General features: G+C 53.3%; 1 protein-coding gene and 1 non-coding gene across 3 annotated transcripts; both read right to left on the minus strand.

The window, feature by feature from the left end:
• Positions 1-188: 188 nt before the first annotated feature.
• FCSK (fucose kinase) lies at positions 189-20,000 on the minus strand. 2 transcript variants are annotated; one of them, XM_043599630.1, is made up of 24 exons: positions 19,548-20,000; positions 15,077-15,182; positions 14,388-14,539; positions 13,546-13,596; positions 11,391-11,516; positions 10,955-11,027; positions 10,449-10,546; positions 9,978-10,058; positions 9,278-9,397; positions 8,944-9,115; positions 8,439-8,551; positions 7,666-7,767; positions 7,361-7,531; positions 6,903-6,967; positions 6,125-6,495; positions 5,286-5,496; positions 4,948-5,114; positions 4,633-4,854; positions 4,133-4,276; positions 3,867-3,986; positions 2,061-2,248; positions 1,874-1,973; positions 1,127-1,350; positions 189-962 (listed from the first exon to the last, which is right to left on the minus strand). In XM_043599630.1, the coding sequence occupies exons 2-24, from the start codon at positions 15,156-15,158 to the stop codon at positions 876-878; spliced, it is 3,240 nt and encodes a 1,079-aa protein (XP_043455565.1). In that variant the 5' UTR covers positions 15,159-15,182; positions 19,548-20,000; the 3' UTR covers positions 189-875. The 2 variants fall into 2 exon arrangements, with proteins under 2 accessions (XP_043455565.1, XP_043455566.1); XM_043599631.1 differs by lacking the exons at positions 13,546-13,596; positions 14,388-14,539 and having other exon boundaries at positions 19,548-19,957.
• On the minus strand, positions 14,727-14,833 carry LOC122495332. The gene has a single exon (XR_006300406.1). It is a non-coding gene; the product is annotated as a U6 spliceosomal RNA (small nuclear RNA).
• Positions 20,001-21,678: the final 1,678 nt, after the last annotated feature.

Genomic DNA, 21,678 nt, shown 5'->3' on the forward strand with positions numbered 1-21,678 from the left:
CACCCAGAGTGGCGCACAGCCAGTCAGTACCCACATGAAAGCAGGCACCTCATCTAATCTTGGACCCTCATCGCCTCCTTGGGCCCTCAGCACCAGAAGCTGGATTGTCCCAGGGGGGTTCCCACAGTACCAAGGCAAGTGGGAACTGCCCCTCACAGGATCAAAAAAAAAGCTTTAGGAGGACAACCTTGAAGGACAGAGTGAATTTATTCCAAGAAGGTTGTAATTTTGGAAATCAAATGTCCATAGACACTGGGTCATGTGGCATAGTCCATAGTGTTAATAGTTAAGGCCTCTATTAGCAGTGACTTGCACTGGCTCATGACCGCAAACAAGAGTAGAGACCCCCACTCCTGTTCCCACTCCCCCATCAAATCAGCCTGGGAGTGAGTGTGGAACAGGAAGTCTCTTCTCAGGCAGAAGCCAGACCTCCAAGGAAGGCCACAGGAAATGCCTCAAAGAGCCTCTTCAGGATTGGCCTTACCAGGGGACCCCAGCCATGTGCTAAAGCTGGTTGTCCTCCTTTTCCCATGTCCTCCTTTTCCCTCCCTTCTCCTCATGGAGAGCGAGAAGGCCAAGGCTGGCTATGGATTTTTAAAGGCCACATTGGACACTATGCTTGAGACTTTTCCTATGTCCAGAGGACAAGCCTAGGCCACAGTCAACCAGGAGGTACAGTCCTATTCCCAGGCACCACCAGTTTCACCAAACTCCAGAAAGGGCTGGGCCCAAGCTCACGTTGGCTGTTTTCCTTTGGGAGAAGGTTCACAAACGGGTGGGCATAGAGGCTGACCTTCCCATGGAGGAAAGAAGGGAGAGGCTGCTGCAGCTCCAGGTTTTCTCCTCTTACAGAAGGACAAACCTGGGAAGGGGCATCAGGTTGAGGTCTCACTCCCCAGCAGCTGCAGGCTTAGGCCCTGAGTGTCCACTTCTACCAGGTGGACGCTGTAGTTCCCGAGGCCCTGGGAGCAAAGGACAGGTGTTTAGAGGGTTCTGGGCAAGTCTCAGGCCACGTCTCGTGCTGCAAGTGATCAGGGAGACTTGCAGCTGTAGCCCCTGCTTAGTGGTGAGACACACTGAGGGCTCTTGTCCCCCACCAATCACCACCCCCAGCACCACCAGGTACCTCAGTCTTGGCCAGCACAGCCTCCAGAGCCTCCTTTTGCTGCGGCTCCTTGGTCAACAGATACAGAAAGCCTCCACCACCTGCCCCTGCCAGGCTCTGGCCATGCACGTGAGGGGCCAGGACATCCATCATACGCCGCACAGCCAGGGGCTCACAGCCTGGAGCCATGAGCTTCTTTTGCTCCCAGTAAGTGGTCAGGCACTGGCCCAGCAGAGGCAGGCTCCCTGGGTGGGGGCAGAGAAGGGAGTGGTGTGCCTGAGCTGGAATACTCAACACCTATTTCTGGACTGAATAATGTGCCAAGAAGCACTACTTAACCAGTGTCCTGGTGAAAAACCTAGGTCCAGTGCTGGCTGGAAATAGGAGTGATAAAGCCCACCTCAAGGGTTGAAGACTAAAGTGCATAGAGCAGCTGGCATAGTGCCCAGTACAGTGTTCAATCATGTAGACACAGACATGGAACCCTGATCAGCTGACTCCCCAGAACTCAAGAGGCTGAGCCTCCGCCCCAGTCTGCTTCCTGGTAGGTGGGGCTGGAGGCCTCCTTCATGATGCAAGTGTTATCCTGAGAAAGGACTCCCACCCACCTAAGTGTGAGACCCTGTGGAGGGCAGACAGTAGGCTTCTGTCCCCAGGGGCCTCCTACACGGGGCCCGGGCCAGGCCTGCAAAGGCTCCTGGCCTCAGACCCACAGGCAACAAGGTACTCACTCCTGATGCCCTGAGCTCCAGGCAAGAAGCACCTCACCTTGGCGGAAGGCTTTTGCACACTCCTCGGTGTGCTGCACCAGGCTGTGGGCATTCTGCACGACGGCAGGCAGCCGGGCATACCAGCTCCTCAGCACATCCTGCAGATGGGGCAGGAGGAATGCAATGAGGATCTGAGCCCAGCTGAGCCATTTGCCTCCCACCTTCCTCCTGAGGCCAGGGCTCACCTGCAGCAGATTCCGGGCCAGGCGTGTCTTGCCAGTGTATACCAGGAGCAGGTGGTCATTGAGCTTCCGGAGGAAGCCCTCAGGCACAGTGATCTCTTCCACCTCCACCTTCAGTGGCAGCTGAGCCCGGGAGCGCCCCACCTTGATGCCAGGCACGAGGCCACCCACTTGGTCCTGCCAGCCACCTCCTGCAAGCCCAGGGTCCCATCACTTTTGGAGCCTATCTGTCCCAACTTCTCTCTCCCAGCCCAGGCTCCCAGTCCTGCACCCCTGACAAGCACCAGCATGGGAAGCCCGCTTCTCCCGACCCAGGCTGAGCCAGGTGAGCTGTGCAGCTTCTGCCCCCAGCCTTCAGAACAGGACGAGCCCAGCAAGTGGAAAGCGTCACGGAGCCAAGCTTGAAACTCACAACGCCTGAGTTTGGGTGCAGACCTACTGTGTAACTGGAATTGGGGTAAGCCATATCAAAGGATAAGACCTAACAGTAAACTGCTCCCCTCAAGGAGAGATAACATGGGACTTCCCCTGAAGCTTAACGGTTCCCTGCACCCTGTCTTTTCTAATAAAGGGTGCTGATGTTGGAAAGCTTTTTAGCATCTTTTATTGAAATTGAAAGAGCTTGTTCACATCTTGCTTTAGGAATGAAAGGTATGGATCTCTTCCTCTTGCAGCTATACAAAAGTGTCACAACTTGAGATAATTCTGGGATAGGCCTTTCATACCTGGGGCCTACAAGGATTTAAAGTACAAATTGCCAATGGCAGGAGGCCTCTGGAACTTTAGGCATCAGGCCCCAAATGTCAAGAACTCCTTACCTGCACCCCTCTCCGTCAGAGCACTTGGCACAGCTTGTGATTATACATTCATGTGAGTGGTTATTGAGTAAGGCCTGTCTCCAACAGACCATATGCCTTCTGAGGGCAAAGACCCTATTTTTGCTCATTTTATCCCCAAGGCCCAGCACAGAGTGGATACTCTGATCAGCTGACTCCCTGGAACTCAACAATGGGGCTGAGCCTCCTTCAATTGACCAAATGAAGGATTTGAATGCTACACCTCAAAAGGAAAGTTAACAGGCTGCCCTTTTTGCTAATGACTACCCATTATGTGATGTGAATCAGGGCAACAAAAGGAGGAGACTGGGCTACAAAGTGACCAGAGAAGATACCATCATCAGGCATCTATCTGTCCTTGCGGCAGCTTCCTTCCCAGCGTCCTGTGGATGAGGCCCTGCATCCTGTGGTGACCAGAGCACCCTAGGATCTGGAGTCAGACAAACTAGCTGCTCTCCATTGTGCATGGATTCCCAAGGGCCACGGTGGTGCAGAGGTGGAAGGCGTTAGTAGCACTCTATTATGATCACAGCCATATGGTAGTGGGGGGGGGGGGGGCACAAAGGACCACAGCCCATGGGCAGGGCAAGTTGCCAGAAGGCAAGCTAAAAGTCCTGTCCCCTATTCCAAATCCACCTCTGCCCAGTCTCACCCTGAGAGACAGCCCTAGGTGGGGACAGAATCATGAGAAATAGCACCTGGTATAACGGGTACCTAATAAAACACATGAAAGGTGCAGCACAGAATCTAGCACTTAGTAGGTACTCCTAAAGCATCAGGTCCTTAGAGATAGAAACATTTGAAGTTGAAAACCACCAGAAAGGGTCAGAGTGGTAAGAAGGAAGCTCTAACCAACTTCAAGGAAGCTTTGACCACGCATATGTATACGTGGCTGTCTGCAAGTCCCAGGAGACCCTGGAAGCCCTTGGGAAAATGTCCATGACTTCCCTCCTGCCCCAGGGCAGTCCCATACCTGTGGTGAGCACCTGTTCCAGGTGTAGCACTGCATGGATCAGGGCCTCTGTGCCCACTACCCGGCCCGCGGCCCTCTGCAAGGCAGCCAGGGCTGCGCCTGCCAGGATGCTGCTAGTGCCTGCAGGGTGCAGAGGAAAGCGCCAGACATGAAACAGCTCTGCCCAGCTCACTCCTCAGCTGGGCAGAGGCCAGGGAGGGGACCGGAGGCGAGGCTGGAGGTTAGGGATGCGACTGGTGGGCAGCAGGGAGACAGGGCCCACCCACCGAGACCAGAGCCATGGGGCAGCTCAGACCAGGTATGCAGCTCGAAGCCACCCCCAAAGGTGTGCAGCAGCTGCTCTCTCAGGGAAAGCTTGGAGCCAACATGCACGATCCCCGCACAGATGAAGGTTGCCTTCAGCAGAGCCCCTGTGGAAGGACCAGCAAGGAATTTGATCTTCAAGGGTAGAAGCAGATACCCCAAACTATGTCCACTATTGCCCAGCCCAGCACGGGGCTCACTGGGAGACAAAACCCCAGAAGTATTGGAGGCCCTATCTCCAAGCCATAAAAGGGCCTCTGGTCTCCCCGGCACAGGCAAATGTGCCAGCCCTACCTCCTTGGGCCTGCATGTACCCGGGCAGGATGACTTCAGGGCTCCTCCACCAGACTGGCTCACCCTCAGGACAGGCCTCCATGGCCTGCAGGGTCTCCAAGTTTCTGCCCCCATCCCTCAGCTGGCCATGCGTGCCATTCCCACCTGCAGATGTCACAGGTGCCCTGACCTGGGGCATGGGGCTGGCAGTAATCCTGCAGGTCATCTAGGTTCCGGCACACTGTCTTCATGGTCATCTTGTCCTGCTGAGGCCCCACTGCCAGCCACAGCTCAGGCTCTGGGATGCGGCGTGCCCTGGCCCCGATGGGCCGGCGGCCATCCACTCGCACAGCCAGACCCAGCACTGCCCCACCAAGCTCATAGGCAAGGGGTGGCGTGTCACTCCAGCCACCTTCAGCAGTTAGACAAGACCAAGTTAGTCACAGGGCAGTCAGCCCAGCCCTGGGGTGGCTACCCTCACCCCACCACGCCACAAGGGGCTCACCGGAGAAATCCACGCGAGCAGGGCACTCAGCCACCACCCACCGCCCAGGTGCTGGCGGCTCCACTGGCTCCATGGAGACAAAGTGCTGGGCTGACATCACAGCCTGGCGGATCAGAATCTGCCCAGCTCCCTCGTAGTGGCGGGCAGCTCGCACTAGCAACGCTGGCCTGCCAAGAGGGATGGGAGATACGGTGGCGTGGAACCCCAAGCTGGGGGTGGACTGCCTGGGTTTGGGGACCTGACTGCCCTAGGTAACCGTGGTAAGAGGGGCCTACCTCTCCGTGGGTTTCCACCTCCAAGGATGGCCAAGGACTTCTCCAAAAGTTTTGAGCACCCACCTGCTCAGCCACTTGTCCCGCTCCTGGGCAAGTGCCTGCACGCCGGCCGCCAGGTCTCCACACTCCAGATATGAGAAGGGCTGCATCCACTCGGGATTGGCGGCTGGACCACTCCGTAAGCCTCCCTGGCCCTCTGCCATGCAGCCCAGTACATCCGCCACACAGGCAAGAGCCCGGGCCGCCACCCCAGGGTCTTCCGCACCGGCTGCAACTGAACGGCCAGGAGTCAGGGTGGCAGGGGAGGGGGCCTGCCCCCAGGGCCCTCTGCCCCCAGAGACTACTCAGCAGTCCCCCAAACACTCCAGGTCCTTCACACCTCTTCACCTGGACCCAAGATACATTCTTGCCTATGAATGTTCCCTGCTCCTCCGCCAAGCAAGGTTCTTCTCAACCTATCAGCCCCAGCCCCCTCTTCACCCCCTCACCCAGAATGTCCACAGTGGTTAGGAGCTCAGGCTTCAGGGTCAAACCACCCGGGTTCGGTCTCAGCCCCACCATCAACCAGCTTCAATGGGGCTAATGAGGTGTTGCCTAGCAGGCTACGGCTGAGCCCCCAGCCAGTGTGCCTGGGCCTCTGGGTAGAGCCAACCACATCCCAACCTGGTGCAAACTTTGCTGGGTTTGCTGATGCTCATCGGACCCAGAGGCTCAGCCCCAAGCCTCAGCCTCTCACCAAACTCCCCACTGATGGGGAGGAAACTTCCCCCCAAACTTACAAGTACACTCCACTATGTCTCTCCCCCACTTTGAAGTTTCACAGCTCCCTAGTACCCTCAGGTTGATGATCCGGAGGGCAGGTAGGGCAGGTGACGCTGGGACTGGCTTTCCAGCACACTCACCCTGGTCCAGCGTGGCCAGCAGGGGCCCAGGACAGCCCTCTCGGACAGCGGCCCGGATCAGTGGGCACAGGCTGAGGTCCTGCCGAGCCTCCAGCACACGCCTCGCCTTATGCAGGGCCTGGCGGAAGAACAGGTCCCGGCGGGAGGCCAGTGTGGCAGCCCGGTCCAGGCACGGCTGCAGCTGCTCCCAGGACAGACGCCAGCAGGCTCGCCAGGCCCGCAGGGCCTTGCCCCTATCCTCCTGGGGGTCCAGCATCCACAGCATGTCCCGGGGTCCCAGGGCCCTCAAGGGGTGGAGCACGGGAAAGAGGCGGGCACTAAGAAGGCAACGTTCCGCAGGGGGCGTGTCTGGGTCCCACAGATCCCAGTCTCTGATGTGGGGGAAAGACATATTAGCAGGGGGGAAGCAAGGGCTCCTGCCTGATCACCAAGCCCTGACTGACTGTCAGCTGGGGGCTGGCTCATTCATGGTGACAGGACAGACTCCTCCAGAGGCAGCACAAGTGTGCAGCTCAGAGAGAGAGGCCCGGCTGCCTTGCCTCTTTTCCCAGGCCACTGGACAAAATCCCAAACCCTGAGCATAGCCAGCAATCTGTAGTTGCTCAGAAAGATGGTGGGACAAATCAGGCTGCCCAAAACTACCTTGGACCCCAGGGATGGTTAGGGGGCCGGGTATTGCTCTGGGGCAGGAGCAAGGGCAGGGGTGAGCCTCAGAGAAGCAGATGCCCTGCCCTAGCTGCCTAGGCCTGTAGAGTCCCATCTGGGCCGTTAACCTTACCGAACGCCTGTCTTCTGGAAGAATTCACTCCAGGACATGTTAAGATACGTTCCTGTCCCCTGTCTCTGGGGGAAGAGGAGGAGGCAGGAAAGGGGTTAGGGACACTGAGGCCAGAGGGGATAGCAAGAGTGACGAGCACATATGCAAGGAAATTCTGAGACACCAGCGTCAACCCCTGGAGCCTCGATGTTCCTGCCCAGGTGCCTGGCACTCGGCCCAATCCATCATAACCAGCTCTGAGGTCCAAGGTGGGTCACCACCCTCTCTGTGCCTCAGTGTCTGGCCTATAACACGGGCCACCCCACCAAGCCCACCACATAGAGCAGACAAGGAGGGTGGTGAAGGCCTGTTGAGACAACTGGCTGCACCCTCCTCACCACCTATCCCTCAGGCCAGTGTTCAGGGAGACTTGTAGGAGATGGGCTGGAATCCTCGGGGAGGCAGGGTGGACACCTAACCTCCCAGCTGTCCAGACGGCCAACGAGGGTGAAGACACGGCTGGGGGCGCCGTGCAGCCGCACGTGGTGTCCCTGCAGGATGAGGTCATGCAGCTCCAAGCCGTGCAGTGCCTTGCACTGGGCCGTGTCCAGGCCACTCACCAAGCAGCCAGTGCCGATATGAACAGGGCCCTGATAGGAGAAAAGGTATGCATCCTAGCACAGCCCTAAGTACCTACACACACACACACACACACACACACACACACACACACACAGGACCCTGGCCCCTGGAGCGCTGCCCTCCTGCTTGCCCCTGGCCTCACCTGAAGATGGCAGTGCTGCAGGACACTCCCAGGACCCAGTTGGACAGGGCCTTCCAGCAGGCAGCTGACCACGGAGCTCTTGGCACCCAGGAGCTGTGGCTCCTGGGAAACCAAGCAGAATGTTGTGAGGGCCCAGGACCCAGGCTCCCCCACAGCCAAGGCCCCAGCCAGAATGCCTGCTGCTCCCTGTGCCCTGACAGCCAGGCACATCCCTCTGCCCTGACCCCAGCCTCAAGCCAACTCCCATCCCCACTTGTTCACGCCGCTCTTCCAGAGGCTCCCCCAGCAGCGTGCTCTGCCTGTGTTCTCCTCCAGTACAAATCTGAACTCAGTAACAGAGGTACCAAATGACAGCTCTCCCAGGAATCCTCTCCCATCTGTGCAGCTACCCCTATCCCTGCCACCCTGAGGGCCACCTATGAGCTCTCCCTGCCACTTTTCTCAGCCCATGGGAATGACCCAGGCCCATCACCTCAAATGTGCTTATCCCCCAGCAGACCCCACAGAAAAGCATGAAGGGAGTCTTCTCTAGTTTCTCAGGCAGACCTGCATGTAGAATCCTGAAATGACCACTTACTGGCTCTGTGGATTTAAGCAAGCTACTTAACCTCTCTGAGCCTCCAGTGCCTCATGTGTGAAATGGGGATAATAACACCTACACCTACTCTATTCCAAGGATGGGCTATCCCTTCCCTTTCCTGGAGCCCCCATCCCACCTGTCCACAGGCACCCAGCAGGCACTTCTGCTGGCCCTCCCTCCAGGCAGGTCTTACCTCCACCTGGGAGTGCACTACCTGGGCCCTGGGAGCCCCTGGGAATGTGAGGCTGTGTAAGAACTCACTGGCCGAGCTGGTCATGTAGCTGTAGCTGCCATCAGGGACATAAGCTGTAAAGATACAAGTACCGACCCCAACCCCATGCCTGCTGCAGCTCTGATGCCAGGCCAGGCCTCCCACCGAAGACACCTCTTAACCAGGCCAGGGGAAGGCAGGCATGGCAATGAGCCCATTGTGCCGATGGGGAAGCTGAGATCCAGAGAGACTCAGCAACCTGTCTAAGTCACACAGCTAGAAAGTAGAAAGACTGGAACTGGAGCCCAGGAACAAGACAAAGGAAGAAGGGAAGAGGGCTACAGGCTCTGGATTCGGAGAGGGTAATTGTCTGGCATGCACTAGGCCTGCATGGTCCAGAAGCCTGGGGGCCAGGCAGGCAGCTGCCTCGTCCTGGGGGCGTCCTCACTCCCATGGTCTCCCCAGAGAGCCAAGAGGTAGTACCCACCCATGGTGAGGGGCTGGTCACGAAGCTCCCTCCACAGTTCAGCCCGGGCACCCTGCAGGTAACTTCCGATGTCCATGTCACCTTGGCCCATCTCTGGAGGCTGCCCCACCAGGAAGTCCTCCCTGTTCACGTTCCGGGCCATGCAGAGCAGGATGTCGAAAAAGAGAGATAGCTGGGGCAGGGGTAGGAAGCACATCTATTGAGAAGGTTCCTAGATTGAGCTGGGGCAGTCCCATTCCCAGAGACACTGACCCAGAGAAGAAAGGGACCACCAGCTGCCAGTGTCAGGGCTTCTACCCAAGGCCAGGGGTCCCCAGCCCACACCCCCAGTCACCTGGACAGGCCGGGCTCCAGAGTCTAAGCCCATGTAGGTGCAGGCATCCAAGGGCGGGCTCACATGGGTGGCCAGGAGGTGCTCAGCAGTCTCCACAGAGAAGAAGGCGATCCCTGAGACCTAGAGAGGTCAAGTCAGGTTGTGGGACTCTGGGGCCAGCCTGGGCCCTGAATTGGGAAGGACTCATGCAGATGGGCCAAGCAAGGCTGGCTGCCATACCAGGCAGGGTCTTTTGTCTTTGGGCCACTCCAGCACCCAGGATCCAGGCTTAATGGGAGTGGGCTCCCACCAAGGGACCCCTCAACATCCACCTTCTGGGACCCCCACCCCAATTGTCAGGCCTCCCTGAACTAGAGACAGAGAATGAGAAATAGTTCCCCATCTTCCTCAAGGTCCAGTCCCAGACCCTTACCCAATGTTCCTATCCTTGCCTTTCATTCTAGAAGGATCCCCCAAATCAGATTCTAGACTTCCTCCCAACTGCGTTCCTGAAATTACTCACAGGCTGGTTCCAGCCTTTCTGCCACACCTGCCTCAGATTCTGGCTCCACCAGCTCCCCTGAATGCCAGTTCTAGACCTTACTTGGATCCTGGTTCTAGCCTGCCCCAGAATCTTCCAGAAGGAGTGCAGATAGGCAAACCCTCCCTTCCTCGTCCCATAAGGTCTCCAAAGAACCTAGCGTGGGTCTGGCAGCTGTACCAGTGGCACCCGCCCATCCGGCCTGGCACATCGTTGTATCTCTGCCTCGGTGCCCTGGTAGTAAATGTCCAAAACGAAGCCCTATGTGGGGAGAAAACAGAGTTAGGGAAAGGAGCAAGAAAGGACCAGCAAGGAGGGCACCGCAAGGTGTTCTCCAAACGAAAACCTAGGACGGAAGTCTGACAGGTACCGGGGTGCTCCCAAGGACACGAGCACTGAAGACTCCCACCCCTGATGGTAGAGGGCAGGCTTTGCATGATTTCACAGCCTTGAGCACAGACCCTAGCACAGGGTCGGTGTGCAATTCATGTTTGGCAAAAAGACTAAGTGAGCACAAGGGCTGTTCAGAGGGGACCTCCTCCAAATCCAGACCAGGCTAGAAAGTCCAGGATGAGAGGATTCCCCAAGCATAGGACCAGGAGGCCAACCCAGATGGTCAAGCTGCCCACAAAGCTGCCCCAGGGGCCCTACCTGGGAGTCAGTGAGGTAAACGCCATGGTTCCGGGCATAGGCCGGGTTCCCTGGAAGGGCAATCACTTTTGCTCCCCGGAAGTTGTCCCAGCTGATCCCTGTGAATGGGGCAGTTAGGAGGTTCCCCCAGGGGCCTCAACCCAAGACAGGGGTCTCCAACCAGGTGGAGGCAAGAGCACAGGGCAGGGGCATCCAGACAACTCTAAAGGGAATATCGTTTCCAAAGCCAAATGGACATTCAATTCCTCTAGGAGAATGACAATACCTCCCCTCCCCAAATTCTTCCACAGAGCCCTGCAGGGCAGAAGGGGCAGGGCTGGGTGTCTCCATCCTACAGCCAAGAAGACTGAGGCCCAGAAGGGGAAGCCCTAACTTGGTCTGGGCTTCATTCTCCACACCCTACAGTTTCCTTTCTGAACAGGGCATCAGGCCAGGCCCAGAGACCAAGTGAAGAAAGGTATCTGGCTGTGGCCAGGGAAGGCAGTCCCAAGGCTTCTCAGGCTCACCTGGGTTTGGAGGAACAGACAGGAGCATGTCGGTGCTGCAAACCCACACACCCGGTGGGGAGCCTGGGCCCAGCTGTGGAGAGAGAGAATGCAGCTGGTGGCCTGGACCAACCCTTCCACTGCTCCCACACAGCCCAGTCTTGGCCTGTTCTATGCACTCCAGCAGCCATCCTGTCCAGAAACACCCTGTCTGCCGAGGTAACAGGGCCTCCCCTGACCCATGGCGCTGATGCCAACCCTCCCCCATCCTCTGAGGGCCACACCTCCCCACCAATGTGGCCAAGACTAACCTTCAGAAGCTCTAACTCTGGGCACCTCCAAAGCCTTTCTTCCTGGCGTCTCCTGTCTGCGCCAGCACAGAATATACAGCTGCTGGTGCAGTGGGAGGGGTGTGGCTGTCTCTGGGATGAGGCCCTGTGGTTATGGCCAGCCTTACCCGATGGCTCATGGTGTCCAGCAAGCAGTCCAGGTTGCAGACCACAGCCTCCACAGGAGCCTGGGGGTTCTCCACAGGGAGGCAGGTGAAGGCCCTGCCACAGTCGTCAAAAGGGAAGTCTCGGCCCTAGGGAGGGAGCATGGACAGGAAAAGAATCCTTGGGGCAGAGAGCCTGGGGACAACCTATCAGCTGTGCAAAGGCAGGAAGCCATCAACCTAGAAGACTTTTAAAAATGTGTTTTCTCGGGGTGCCTGGCTGGCTTAGTCAGTGGAGCACGCAACTCTTGATTTCGGAGTCGTGAGTTCGAGTGTTGGGCATGGAGTCTACCTAATAAATCAGTAACTTAAAAAGCGTTTTCTCGTTTTATTTTTTTCTTAAAATGTTTTCAATTATATGATTATGGTGAAAAATTAGAAAATGCAGATGTGCCCACAGAAAACAGTTCCTCAGGGATGAGAGCCATTGCCCTCATTTTGAGGTACATCCTTTTAGACTTTTCTTTAATTTTTTTAAATGAGATCATGAGAAGGTGGAGAGACAACAGTAACTAATACACACACACACACACACACACACACACACACACACACACACTACAAGTAAAACTAGGGGGAAAGTTTGGGAATTGTATCAATGTCAATATCCGACTGTGGTTACACTATAGCTGTTGAATTTGTTACCACTGGGGGGATATGGGCAAAGTTTACAAAGGCTTCTCTCTCTCTATTATTTCTTGCATGTGGATTGACATTCATCTTCATCAAAATTCCAATTAAAGGGGTCTCTGGCTGGCTCAGTCAGTGGAGCCTGCAACTCTTGATCTCAGGACTGTATGTTAGAGACTCACGCTAGGTGTAGAGTTATTTTTAAAAATCTTGGGGCCCCTGGGTGGCTCAGTCAGTTAAGCATCCGACACTTGATTTTGGCTCAGGTCATGATCTCATTGTTTGTGAGTTCAAGCCCCATATCAGGTTCCGTGCTGACAGCACGGAGCCTGCTTGGGACTTTCTCTCTCCCTCTGTCTCTGTCCCTCCCCAACTCATTCTCTTTTTTTCTCTCTCTCAAAATAAATAAGTAAACTTTAAAAAATAAATAAAACTTCCAGTCTCCTCAGGCCTTTAAAAAAAAAATCTTAAAAAAAAGAAAAGGAAAAGAATGGCTGAAGAAAGTTTAAAAACACACACACAAAATTCCAATTATAAAATTGAGATCAGGGAGCCAGGGTGGCTCAGTTGGTTGAGTGTCCGACCTCAGCTCAGATCATGATCTCATGGTTCGTGGCCTCGGGCCCCATGTCAGGCTCTGTGCTGACAGGTCAGAGCCCGGGGCCTGCTTCAGATTCTGTGTCTCCCTCTCTCTCTGCCCCTCCCCTGTTCATGCTTTGTCTCTCTCTCAAAAATAAGTAAACATTAAAAAAAATTGAGATCATTCTATATAAACTTGTGTGGCTGGCCTTTTCCCCTTAACAATGAAAATGCATCCATTGAATGATCACAGTGAGCCAGGCCAGGCCCCATTTCAGCATTTACATGGATCATCTCAGCACATCCACACAAAGTACAAACTGTTGCCATCTTCATTTTACAAATGAGGAAGGTAAGACCTAGAAAGAAAGGGTCAAGTGATTTGTCCAAGGTCACAGAGCTAGTAAGTCTCTTTCCAGGTAAATGTGTAGAGTTAGCTGGAATTTTTTTTTTTTTTTTAGTTTATTTATTTTGAGAGAGACAGAGCATGCGCGCACACACACGCAAGTGGGGGAAGGGCAGAGAGAGGGAAAGAGAGAATCCCAAACAAGCTCTGTGTTGTCAGTGCAGAGCCAATACAAGGCTCAATTCCATGAACCTCACGATCACGACCTGAGCCAAAATCATGAGTCAGATGCTTAACCAACTGAGCCACCCAGATGCCCCAGCTGGACTTTTAAATCATTGTCTAACATTCCACCAGAAGGATATACTGCTTATATTCAGCCAGTTCCCTATTTCTGGACATTTGGATCAATTCTGATTCTGATTCTTCTGTATCTGCACAAGGAACACCTTGCACACACACAATGGTAGAACAACTTTCTAACCCCGAGGATTGATGCTTCCAGCCTTCTCCATGGCCCCTGAAGAACTACAAGGTGCAGTGGGAGGGGTGCCCTCTACTAACCATGTGCAGGATAAGGATCCGGGCCGAGTGCAGGACATCAGATGTCACCACCTGTCAGAAGTGGAAGGGCCCCGTTGACAGAAGCCTGGGCAGATGGTACCCAAGGATGTTGTCCTCTTGTCCAGGGAGAGACCCCAACACAAATCCCCTCAGGTACCAAAGGAAGAAAAGACAAGGTCAAGACCAATGGCCATAGGCAAGCAAGGGGCAGCTCTGACCCCTCCTGGATAAAGAAGCCTAGTGGCTCTCTACCTGGGCCACTTCTCTGCCCCTGCTTTTTGGGAAAAGCTACAAGCAAGGATGTGGGGCTGGCTGGGTGACTCACAGTAAGTCAAGCTCCACGGCAACCACACAGTGGTGGCCTCCCCTGCCGGTGCCACCTCCATCATCAGAGCATGTCCATTCCTATGACCACCCTCACTCCCTACGTCAGGGTGCCATGAGGGCCAGGTGACTGAGTGAAGTGGCTGTGTGTGTCTGGAAGGTGAACCTGGTGGGAACACTGACCCCTGGGCCCTGCACAAAGCAGGCAGCCTTCTCCCAGTTCCAGCAAAGAGATGCCATGTGGAAAGGAGAGCCAGGAAGTTTTCAAGAGACGCCAGAAAGCCCAATTCTGAGATACTGGCTCCGATGTTCTAAAACCACTAAAAAGCCTGGCCCTGCCTTCTGCCCCCTCCTGATAAATCTACCCAATCTACACGCACAGAAACTAATACCAAATGCTGAACTGGCCAGGCAATGGAGCCCCAGGAGCATGTGACCTCGGAAACAATCTGTTTGAAGCCCGCATCCCCGTTCTGACCGGGACATGTGCCAGAGGATGGCACTTCATGAGCACTCACGGTGAAGCCTGCCCGGGCACTCAGGTGTTCCGCAGCCACCAGCAGGGCATTGAGGGTGGCTCCTCCACTGCCCACGCGCATCTCAGGGTCCTCCACAGCCAGTAACAGTGTCCCGGCCGGGATCTGCTCCCGCTTCTGCCGCACCTCCAGCTCTGTGGTCAGAACACAAGCTGAGACTGGCCCCCAGCCTCCCCACCCTGGTCCAAAGCACCTAGAGCAAATCTACTGATAGCCATTATTTTATTTTCTTTGACCTAGGGGCTTCTTTTTAATTGAGGTATAATTGACACACAACATTACATTTGTTTTAGCCGTGCAACACAATGATTTGATATTCGTAAAAAATATGGAATCTTCACAAATTTGCATGGCACCCTTGAGCAGCGGTCATGCTGACCTTCTCTGTGTGGTTCTATTTTCAGTACCTGTGCTGCCAGAGTGAGCACTCAGTAGCTTTTCATGGAGTAGCTCCTTAGATCTTCGCCCAACTCTGTGAGGTAAGTATAACCAATCCCATTTAACAGATGAAAAAATTTGAGTCTCAGTGAAATGATACGATGTGTCTTGAGGTCTCATGGCTAAAAAGCAGCAGAATCTGGGCCTGAACCCAGGTTTCCTGGCTCCTGAGGCTGTGGGGGTATCGTGGGGGTTCTCCATCAGGGGTAAAGTGGGAAGGAGGGGGTCCCTACCTCTCTGGAAGACCTGGACATTATCCTTGTACTGGCACGTCAGGATGATGACCGTCCAATCAACCCCCTTCGGCTGCGTCATTCTGGCCAAACTTGAGGGGGTTCCCTGCGGCAGAGATACAGGTGTGTGTGGACATCTCAAAAAATTTATCTTACCCTGAAATTGATAGTTCAATGAACTTTTAACACATGTATAGATTCTTGTGGCCACCACCACTTTCCACACCCAGAAAAACCTCCTGCATGCTATCCCCTTGGTCACGCCCTCCTCCATCCCTCACCATTGACAACCACACTCTGTTCTTCACAGCCATGGCTGGAATGTAATCTTTTGAGATTGGCTTCTTTCACTCAACATAATGCCTTTAGGATTCATCTAAGTTGACTGTGCATATCACTACTTCTTTCTCTTTATTTGCCAAACAACAGTCCGTTGCATGAAGTGACCTCCGTGGTCTGTTTCTCCATCCATCCAAGGACATTTGGGGCTATCCCCAGCTTTGAGGAATCATGAACAAAGCCGCTATAAACATTTGTATGGCACCTGGGTGGCTCAGTTGGTTGAGCGTCTGACTTCGGCTCAGGTCATGGTCTCACAGTTTTGTGAGGTCGAGCCTCGCATCGGGCTCACTGCTGACAGTGTGGAGCCCACTTCAGATCCTGTCTCCCTCTCTCTCTGCCCCTCTCCCGCTCATGCTCTCTCTTAAAAAAAAAAAAAAAAGTTGTATGCAGGTTTAGTGTGAACATAAGACTTCACCTCTGCCACTGTACACCCGGGAATGGGATTGCTACGTTATATTACATTTGACTTTGTCAGTGTGGATGCATGTGATTTCCTCAGGAGGGGAAGTGAGGGAAGCAAGATGGGATTGACAGTGGGTCCCACCTTAAAGCAAAGGGCTGCCCCTCAACATTCAACTATTGGCTGTGAGCTAGGAGGAGGGGAGAGAGGGAGGTTCTAGCCTCCCAGGCTCCTGAAGCCAAGGGCAATTCCCTGGAGAAGAGGGCACCTGTGGGAGGGGTGCACCAGCCTGTTCAAGGGCAGAGGGCAGGGTGCCTACAGTGCCCACTACAAGGACCTCAGAGGAGACCCCCTCCCCAGAAGCTCCGAGCCAGAAGGGGGCTACAACCCACCGGTCAGCCATCTTTCTCCAGGGCACTCTGAGCAAGAGAGGGGAAGGTGGGCCAAAGTTATGGCTTTACCCTCTACTATCTTCCTCAAAATTCCTCTCCTAGCAGTTGGGAAATTAATCTGACTTCAGAGGACCCAAGACTACCTGTAGACAAGTGCTCAAAAGTACCTTGGCATCCACCTCTGGCAGGGATCCGGCTGCTGTCCCACAAGTCAGCCCATCCCCTCCTCCCGCCTCCAACCTCCAAAGCTCGGAATGGGGATGATGGGGTGCCCAGAGTGTGTGTCCACTAGTCAGCCCAAGCACCAACTAAGAGCCAACAGCAACAGCGCCCTCTTACGTAAGCCAGACCCTCAAGCCTATGGTTAGGGCTGACAAACACCACCACTTGACACGCTCCCACCAGCTTTCAGGGAAAGCCTCCACCGCTAACAGAAATTTCTCTGTTCCCTGCTAAGCCCGGGAGGGAATCCAGAAGGGAAATCTGAGGTAGAGATCTTGGCCAGCCACCTGAGGAAAAGGCATTCTCTAAGATGCCCATCTGGCCTTTCCAATAAAGGAACCTCGAGGGATTCCAGCTTGGCACTCACTGTGTGATCTTTGGCACCCCTAATCCTCGCAGGCCTCCTGCAGCAGAGAGGAGAACTGACAAATGCTCCCCAGCTTGTTCACATGGAAGCCACACTTCCTACCAATTGCTCCCAACCAGTGACTCCGTGCAGCAGGGACATGAACACAGACTCATTCCTGCAAGATGAGGATCCTCTGACAGGCAACCCTAGTTCCTGGAGTCCCCATCAATCCGACAGACACTGCAAGGCAATCAGAGATCCTTCCAACCCTGCCCCTCCCTCTGTCTGTCCATCCGTCCGTCCTTCCTTCTTTCTTTCCTTCCTTCCTTCCTTCCTCCCTCCCTCCCTTCCTCCCTTCCTCCCTTCCTCCCTTCCTCCCTTCTGGTGCTTCTTCACACAAAGCAGCCTAACAGCTCTCCCTGCATCCTCTAGCTACCTCCCCTTTGTGCCCTTCCCCAATAAATCTCTTGCAAGTCTAGTCCCATTGCGGTCTCTGCTTCTCCAAGGACCTGAACCAACATGGGGAATATAATATCATCTCTCGGGGCGCCTGGGTGGCTTGGTCGGTTAAGCGTCCGACTTCGGCTCAGGTCATGATCTCACGGTCCGTGAGTTCGAGCCCCACGTCGGGCTCTGTGCTGATGGCTCAGAGCCTGGAGCCCGTTTCAGATTCTTTGTCTCCCTCTCTCTCTGACCTTCCCCCATTCATGCTCTGTCTCTCTCTGTCTCAAAAATAAACATTAAAAAAATTAAAAAAAAAAAAATAATAATATCATCTCTCTCAAAGGAAAAAAAAATCACCATAAGAACTTCTAACTTAATGTCAGGCAAGTACACTCTATCCTCAAAGATTAAGGAACTGAGGCAAAGAGAGACGAAGTAACCTGTCCAAGGTCACACGGCTAGCAAGTAGCACAGCCAAATTTGAACCTGATACTTTCTCCAGAGTCCATTCTCTTAAACACTACACTGAACCCACTTTGTAGGGACAAGAAAGAACAAAAGGAGTAAATATGAGTAAAGTGCTCAGTGTATATTAGCTATTACGATAAAGTCTAAATGCAAGGTGATAATGGAATGAGGAGGATGTTAATGATAACAAGCACTGGGACTGAGCTCCTCACTCTGGTCCACGGTTAAGACATTATGACTTTTCATTCTCACAACATCCCCGCAGGATAATTATTATCACTTCCACTTTACAGAGGCTAATGGAGGCTGCAGCCACGATTGGGACCTGGGTTGCTCCAATTTATATGCAGGTGATGGTGGTAATGATATTTGGTCCCAAGCAAAGGGGCTGAAAGAGAGCAAGGAAGAAATGCCCCAAGGAGAGTCCAATGACCCAAGAAGTCTGAGCCCCTGTTGGTCTCAGCATAATGACTGGGAGACACGGACAGGTGACAGATCATGGCCAGAGGGAGGAGGGTAGCCCTATCTGGACTGCACTCTACTATGCAGAAGAGCCTCCTAGGACTGGGAATCAGCCCTCAGGGCTCTGTTCCCAGCTGTGTCTCTTCCTGTGTGATTTGAGCAGGTTACCTAACCTTTGTAAGCCAAAGATACCAACCTCCTAGGAATGTTACCAGTATTAAATAAAATGTAAACGAAGTGGCACGCTGAAGGGGTAGTTCTCTCCAGCAGGGAAAGGAAACAGCAGTTTAACTTGACCCTGAAGCTGGTGGCAGGTGGGAGTGATGGCTCTGAAATAATCTTCTAGTCAAAGATGCCCGTGAAGAAGTAAAGACCAGGGAAGGCCTAGGGAAATCAAGCCAGGCAGAGGAGCATGCCTTGCCAGATCAGCCAAAAGAGTATTTTATGATAACACATCAACTTTTTTTTTTAGGGACCAAGGCCAAAGGCATTGCAGAATCAGCTCACGTGACTCACTCAATAGCCCTCTGAATTGCATCTTACCACACCCGTGACAGAGATAAGGAAACTAGCTGAAAGACAAGAATAGCCTGCTCAAAGCCATACACCAATAGCACAGGCAGGCCAGGGGTGTCCAACACCAAGGTTCATGTTCTTAACCACCCTGTTGAAAACAAGACATCTCTCCTGGAGTCTAGAGTCTATGCCCTCTGCCATACCTAACATTTACAGAAAACTTAGACCTCTATTCCAATATTCTGCCCACTTTGATAAAACTTCATCTATTGAGGCCAAGTTTAATGTCTTCAGCCAGTTTTCCTCATCCCAAAATTGGATAAGGAAGGGGAGCCAGAGACAGAATAACCTCTTCCAGTTATGCTTTTTGAAGATAGGTGGAACAGAGATTTTGCATTTTAGAACTTTAAAGGTGGGGGGGGGAGGGGAGTCGGGGGTGGAGGACGGTCTTATGAAGGGATCTAATTTGTCTTTCAGAAAATAAAAAGGCAGAAAGAAGTTGACTGGTAATAAAACCACTTTGCAAATTATACAGACGTCCTCTAATTGAGATTTGTGCATACTGACGAGCCCAGGTCGGGTAAACTGAGGCAGGAGACGCGGCCTCAAAGCAAAGTCAGCAGCGCCGGCATCCAGCGTCCCACTTGTCTCAGGGGTGAGGGGCCTCTGGGGCCCGTATCCCTCCCTGTCCCAGGTGTCCCCAAGTGCCCCAGCACTTGCCACGTCCCGGAGCTCCCACTGAAAAGACCCAGGCCAAGGAGGAGGAGGACCTGCAGATGCCCCCTATAGACAGTGGGCGCCCAGGGACGCCGGCAGAGTTCCCGGAAACTCCTCCCTATCGGGAACAGGGAGGCCACTGGCCTAGCTCCGTCCTACCGATCCGAGAGCGTGGGCCGAAAAACTGTGGGATCACTGGGGTGTGCGAGGCCGGGACCAGCGCGGGCCGAGGTATCCGCCTCTGTCGGACGCAGCGGGCTCTTTAAGGCGTGGCTGCTCGTTCCTTCGCGGCGCACCCTGGGAAATGTAGTTTCGTTCTTCCGCCGGTCCTGGCTTGTTCTCCCCCAAAAAATTAACCCCGAGCTATTGGTTGCACAGGTACGCAAATCTGGTTAGGGCAGCGCTTTCCTAAAGGGCGAGTCTTCAGATCTAGATGGGAGGTGAGGCGAGAAGGTGGCTCCGTTGCCCAGCAAAACTACAACTCCCAGAGGAACGAATATGCCTTTAAGACATAGGCTCGTTTTCTGTGGCTGAAGGTTCCACGTTTGGGGTCTGTTTAACCCACTAGCCAGGACCTGAGGCAGCTGCTTTTCTCGCAAGACAATAAAATCCAGGTTGGGGGCGGGGGGGGGGGGGGGGGAGTAGGCGGAATAATAACAGATTGTTGCCTAAGCATAAGCAGCTACTGTTGGATTGGCAGTTGGTTAGTGCTTTCGCGGGATTCATCACATGGGTCCTTCCGGAAGAAACTTTCCAACTCTGCAGTAGGAAGAAGATCTGCGGAGCTTTTGGAAAAGTTGTGAATGGCAGCATTGTTTGTAATAGCGGAAAACTGGAAACACCTTTTCTCTAGGGTACATCCATGCCATGGAATACTATGCAGCAATTAGGAAGAGGGAAGTAGAACTGTGTTTACAATAGGAAACTGTGTTCAAGACATTTTGTTAAGGGGAGAAAAAGCAAGTTGTAGAACCTTATGTACAGGAAGCCCACTCATATCAAAAATAATGTATATGGACTCATAGTTTTCGTAACTGGACTGGAAGGGAACACAGCCTGGGGTGAAGACTGCTAGGTATGGGCATGGGCAAAGAAAAATTGAGTTTCATTGCTATTGTCTGAATTTTTCTTACAAGAATGTGCTTTCCAAATCACTGTCGTCAGTAAGAAGACTGAGAGGCCTTGGCATCATCTCTAAGGAGATGAGGGACCCTGCTCAAACTCTGTGTAACCTTGGCCAGTCACTTGGCTACTCTGTGTCTTCTCACCATCTATACAACAGGTTAATAATAGCATCAAATGCCTGAGACTTTTGTGAGGATAAGATAAATGTTGACTCCATAGTAAATACTCAAAAAATATTAACCATAAATATGATTATTTTTATTGTTCTTCCCATGTTGCCTCATTAAAGCATGGTCTTTGATTTGTCAGCCCCCAAAACGGTGCCTAAGACATTGTAGATGGTTAAAACACTTTGTCGAGTGAATGAATAACCAGCAGTTCCCTACTCAGCTCCCACTACCCTGCCTCCTCCCCCAAATCTCTCTCCTTCCCTTGGTCTTCTCCCCCTGGAGTCACTCTCCCGTCTTCACTTGGCCCAGGTCTGATCCCCCAACCCCACTTCACTGCCTGCTCTTTCTTCTGTGAACCCAGGAGGCCTCCAGGGGGGTGATGAGCTGTCTCCCACTGCTGCTCAGCAATGCAGATCCCTGCTCTGCAGTGGAGTGGAAGGCAGGGATGCCTACAACTGCAGCTTTGGCAGGGGCTCAAGGAAAACACTGTGCCCCAAGGAGCTCAGAGGCAAAGGGTTTCACCCTACCTCCTAGGGCAGGCATGATGAAGGGGAAGCTCCAAAGTTACTGTAGAATCCCTTGGGCTGAGTAGCAAAGATACTCAAGGAACATTTTTAATAAGATGTGGCCCTCAGTGCAATGTGTCAGTAACAGACATAACAACATGTAGCTCTCTGCTCTGTACATAGTCCCACTGTCTGGGGTAGACCTATAAAAAAAAAAAGTTCTGATGCTATAATACAGGGTAGAGTATAGCAGTTAATACAAGGGTGTGAAATCAGACAAATCCTCCCTAGCTCCCATTACTTTCTAACTATGTGAACAAGACATTCAACCTCTCTGAGCCTCATCTGAACCTCAGTTTCTTCATCTGTAAGAGCACAATAGTATTTACCTAATCAATTTGTTAAGAGGATTATGTGCTAATATACATAAAATGGTTAGAACAGTATCTGGCTAGAGTAGGCATCCAATTTCCTTATTAAATAAACATG

The sequence above is a fragment of the Prionailurus bengalensis genome, chromosome E2, assembly GCF_016509475.1.
Source record: "Prionailurus bengalensis isolate Pbe53 chromosome E2, Fcat_Pben_1.1_paternal_pri, whole genome shotgun sequence".
Classification (NCBI taxonomy): Eukaryota; Metazoa; Chordata; class Mammalia; order Carnivora; family Felidae; genus Prionailurus; species Prionailurus bengalensis.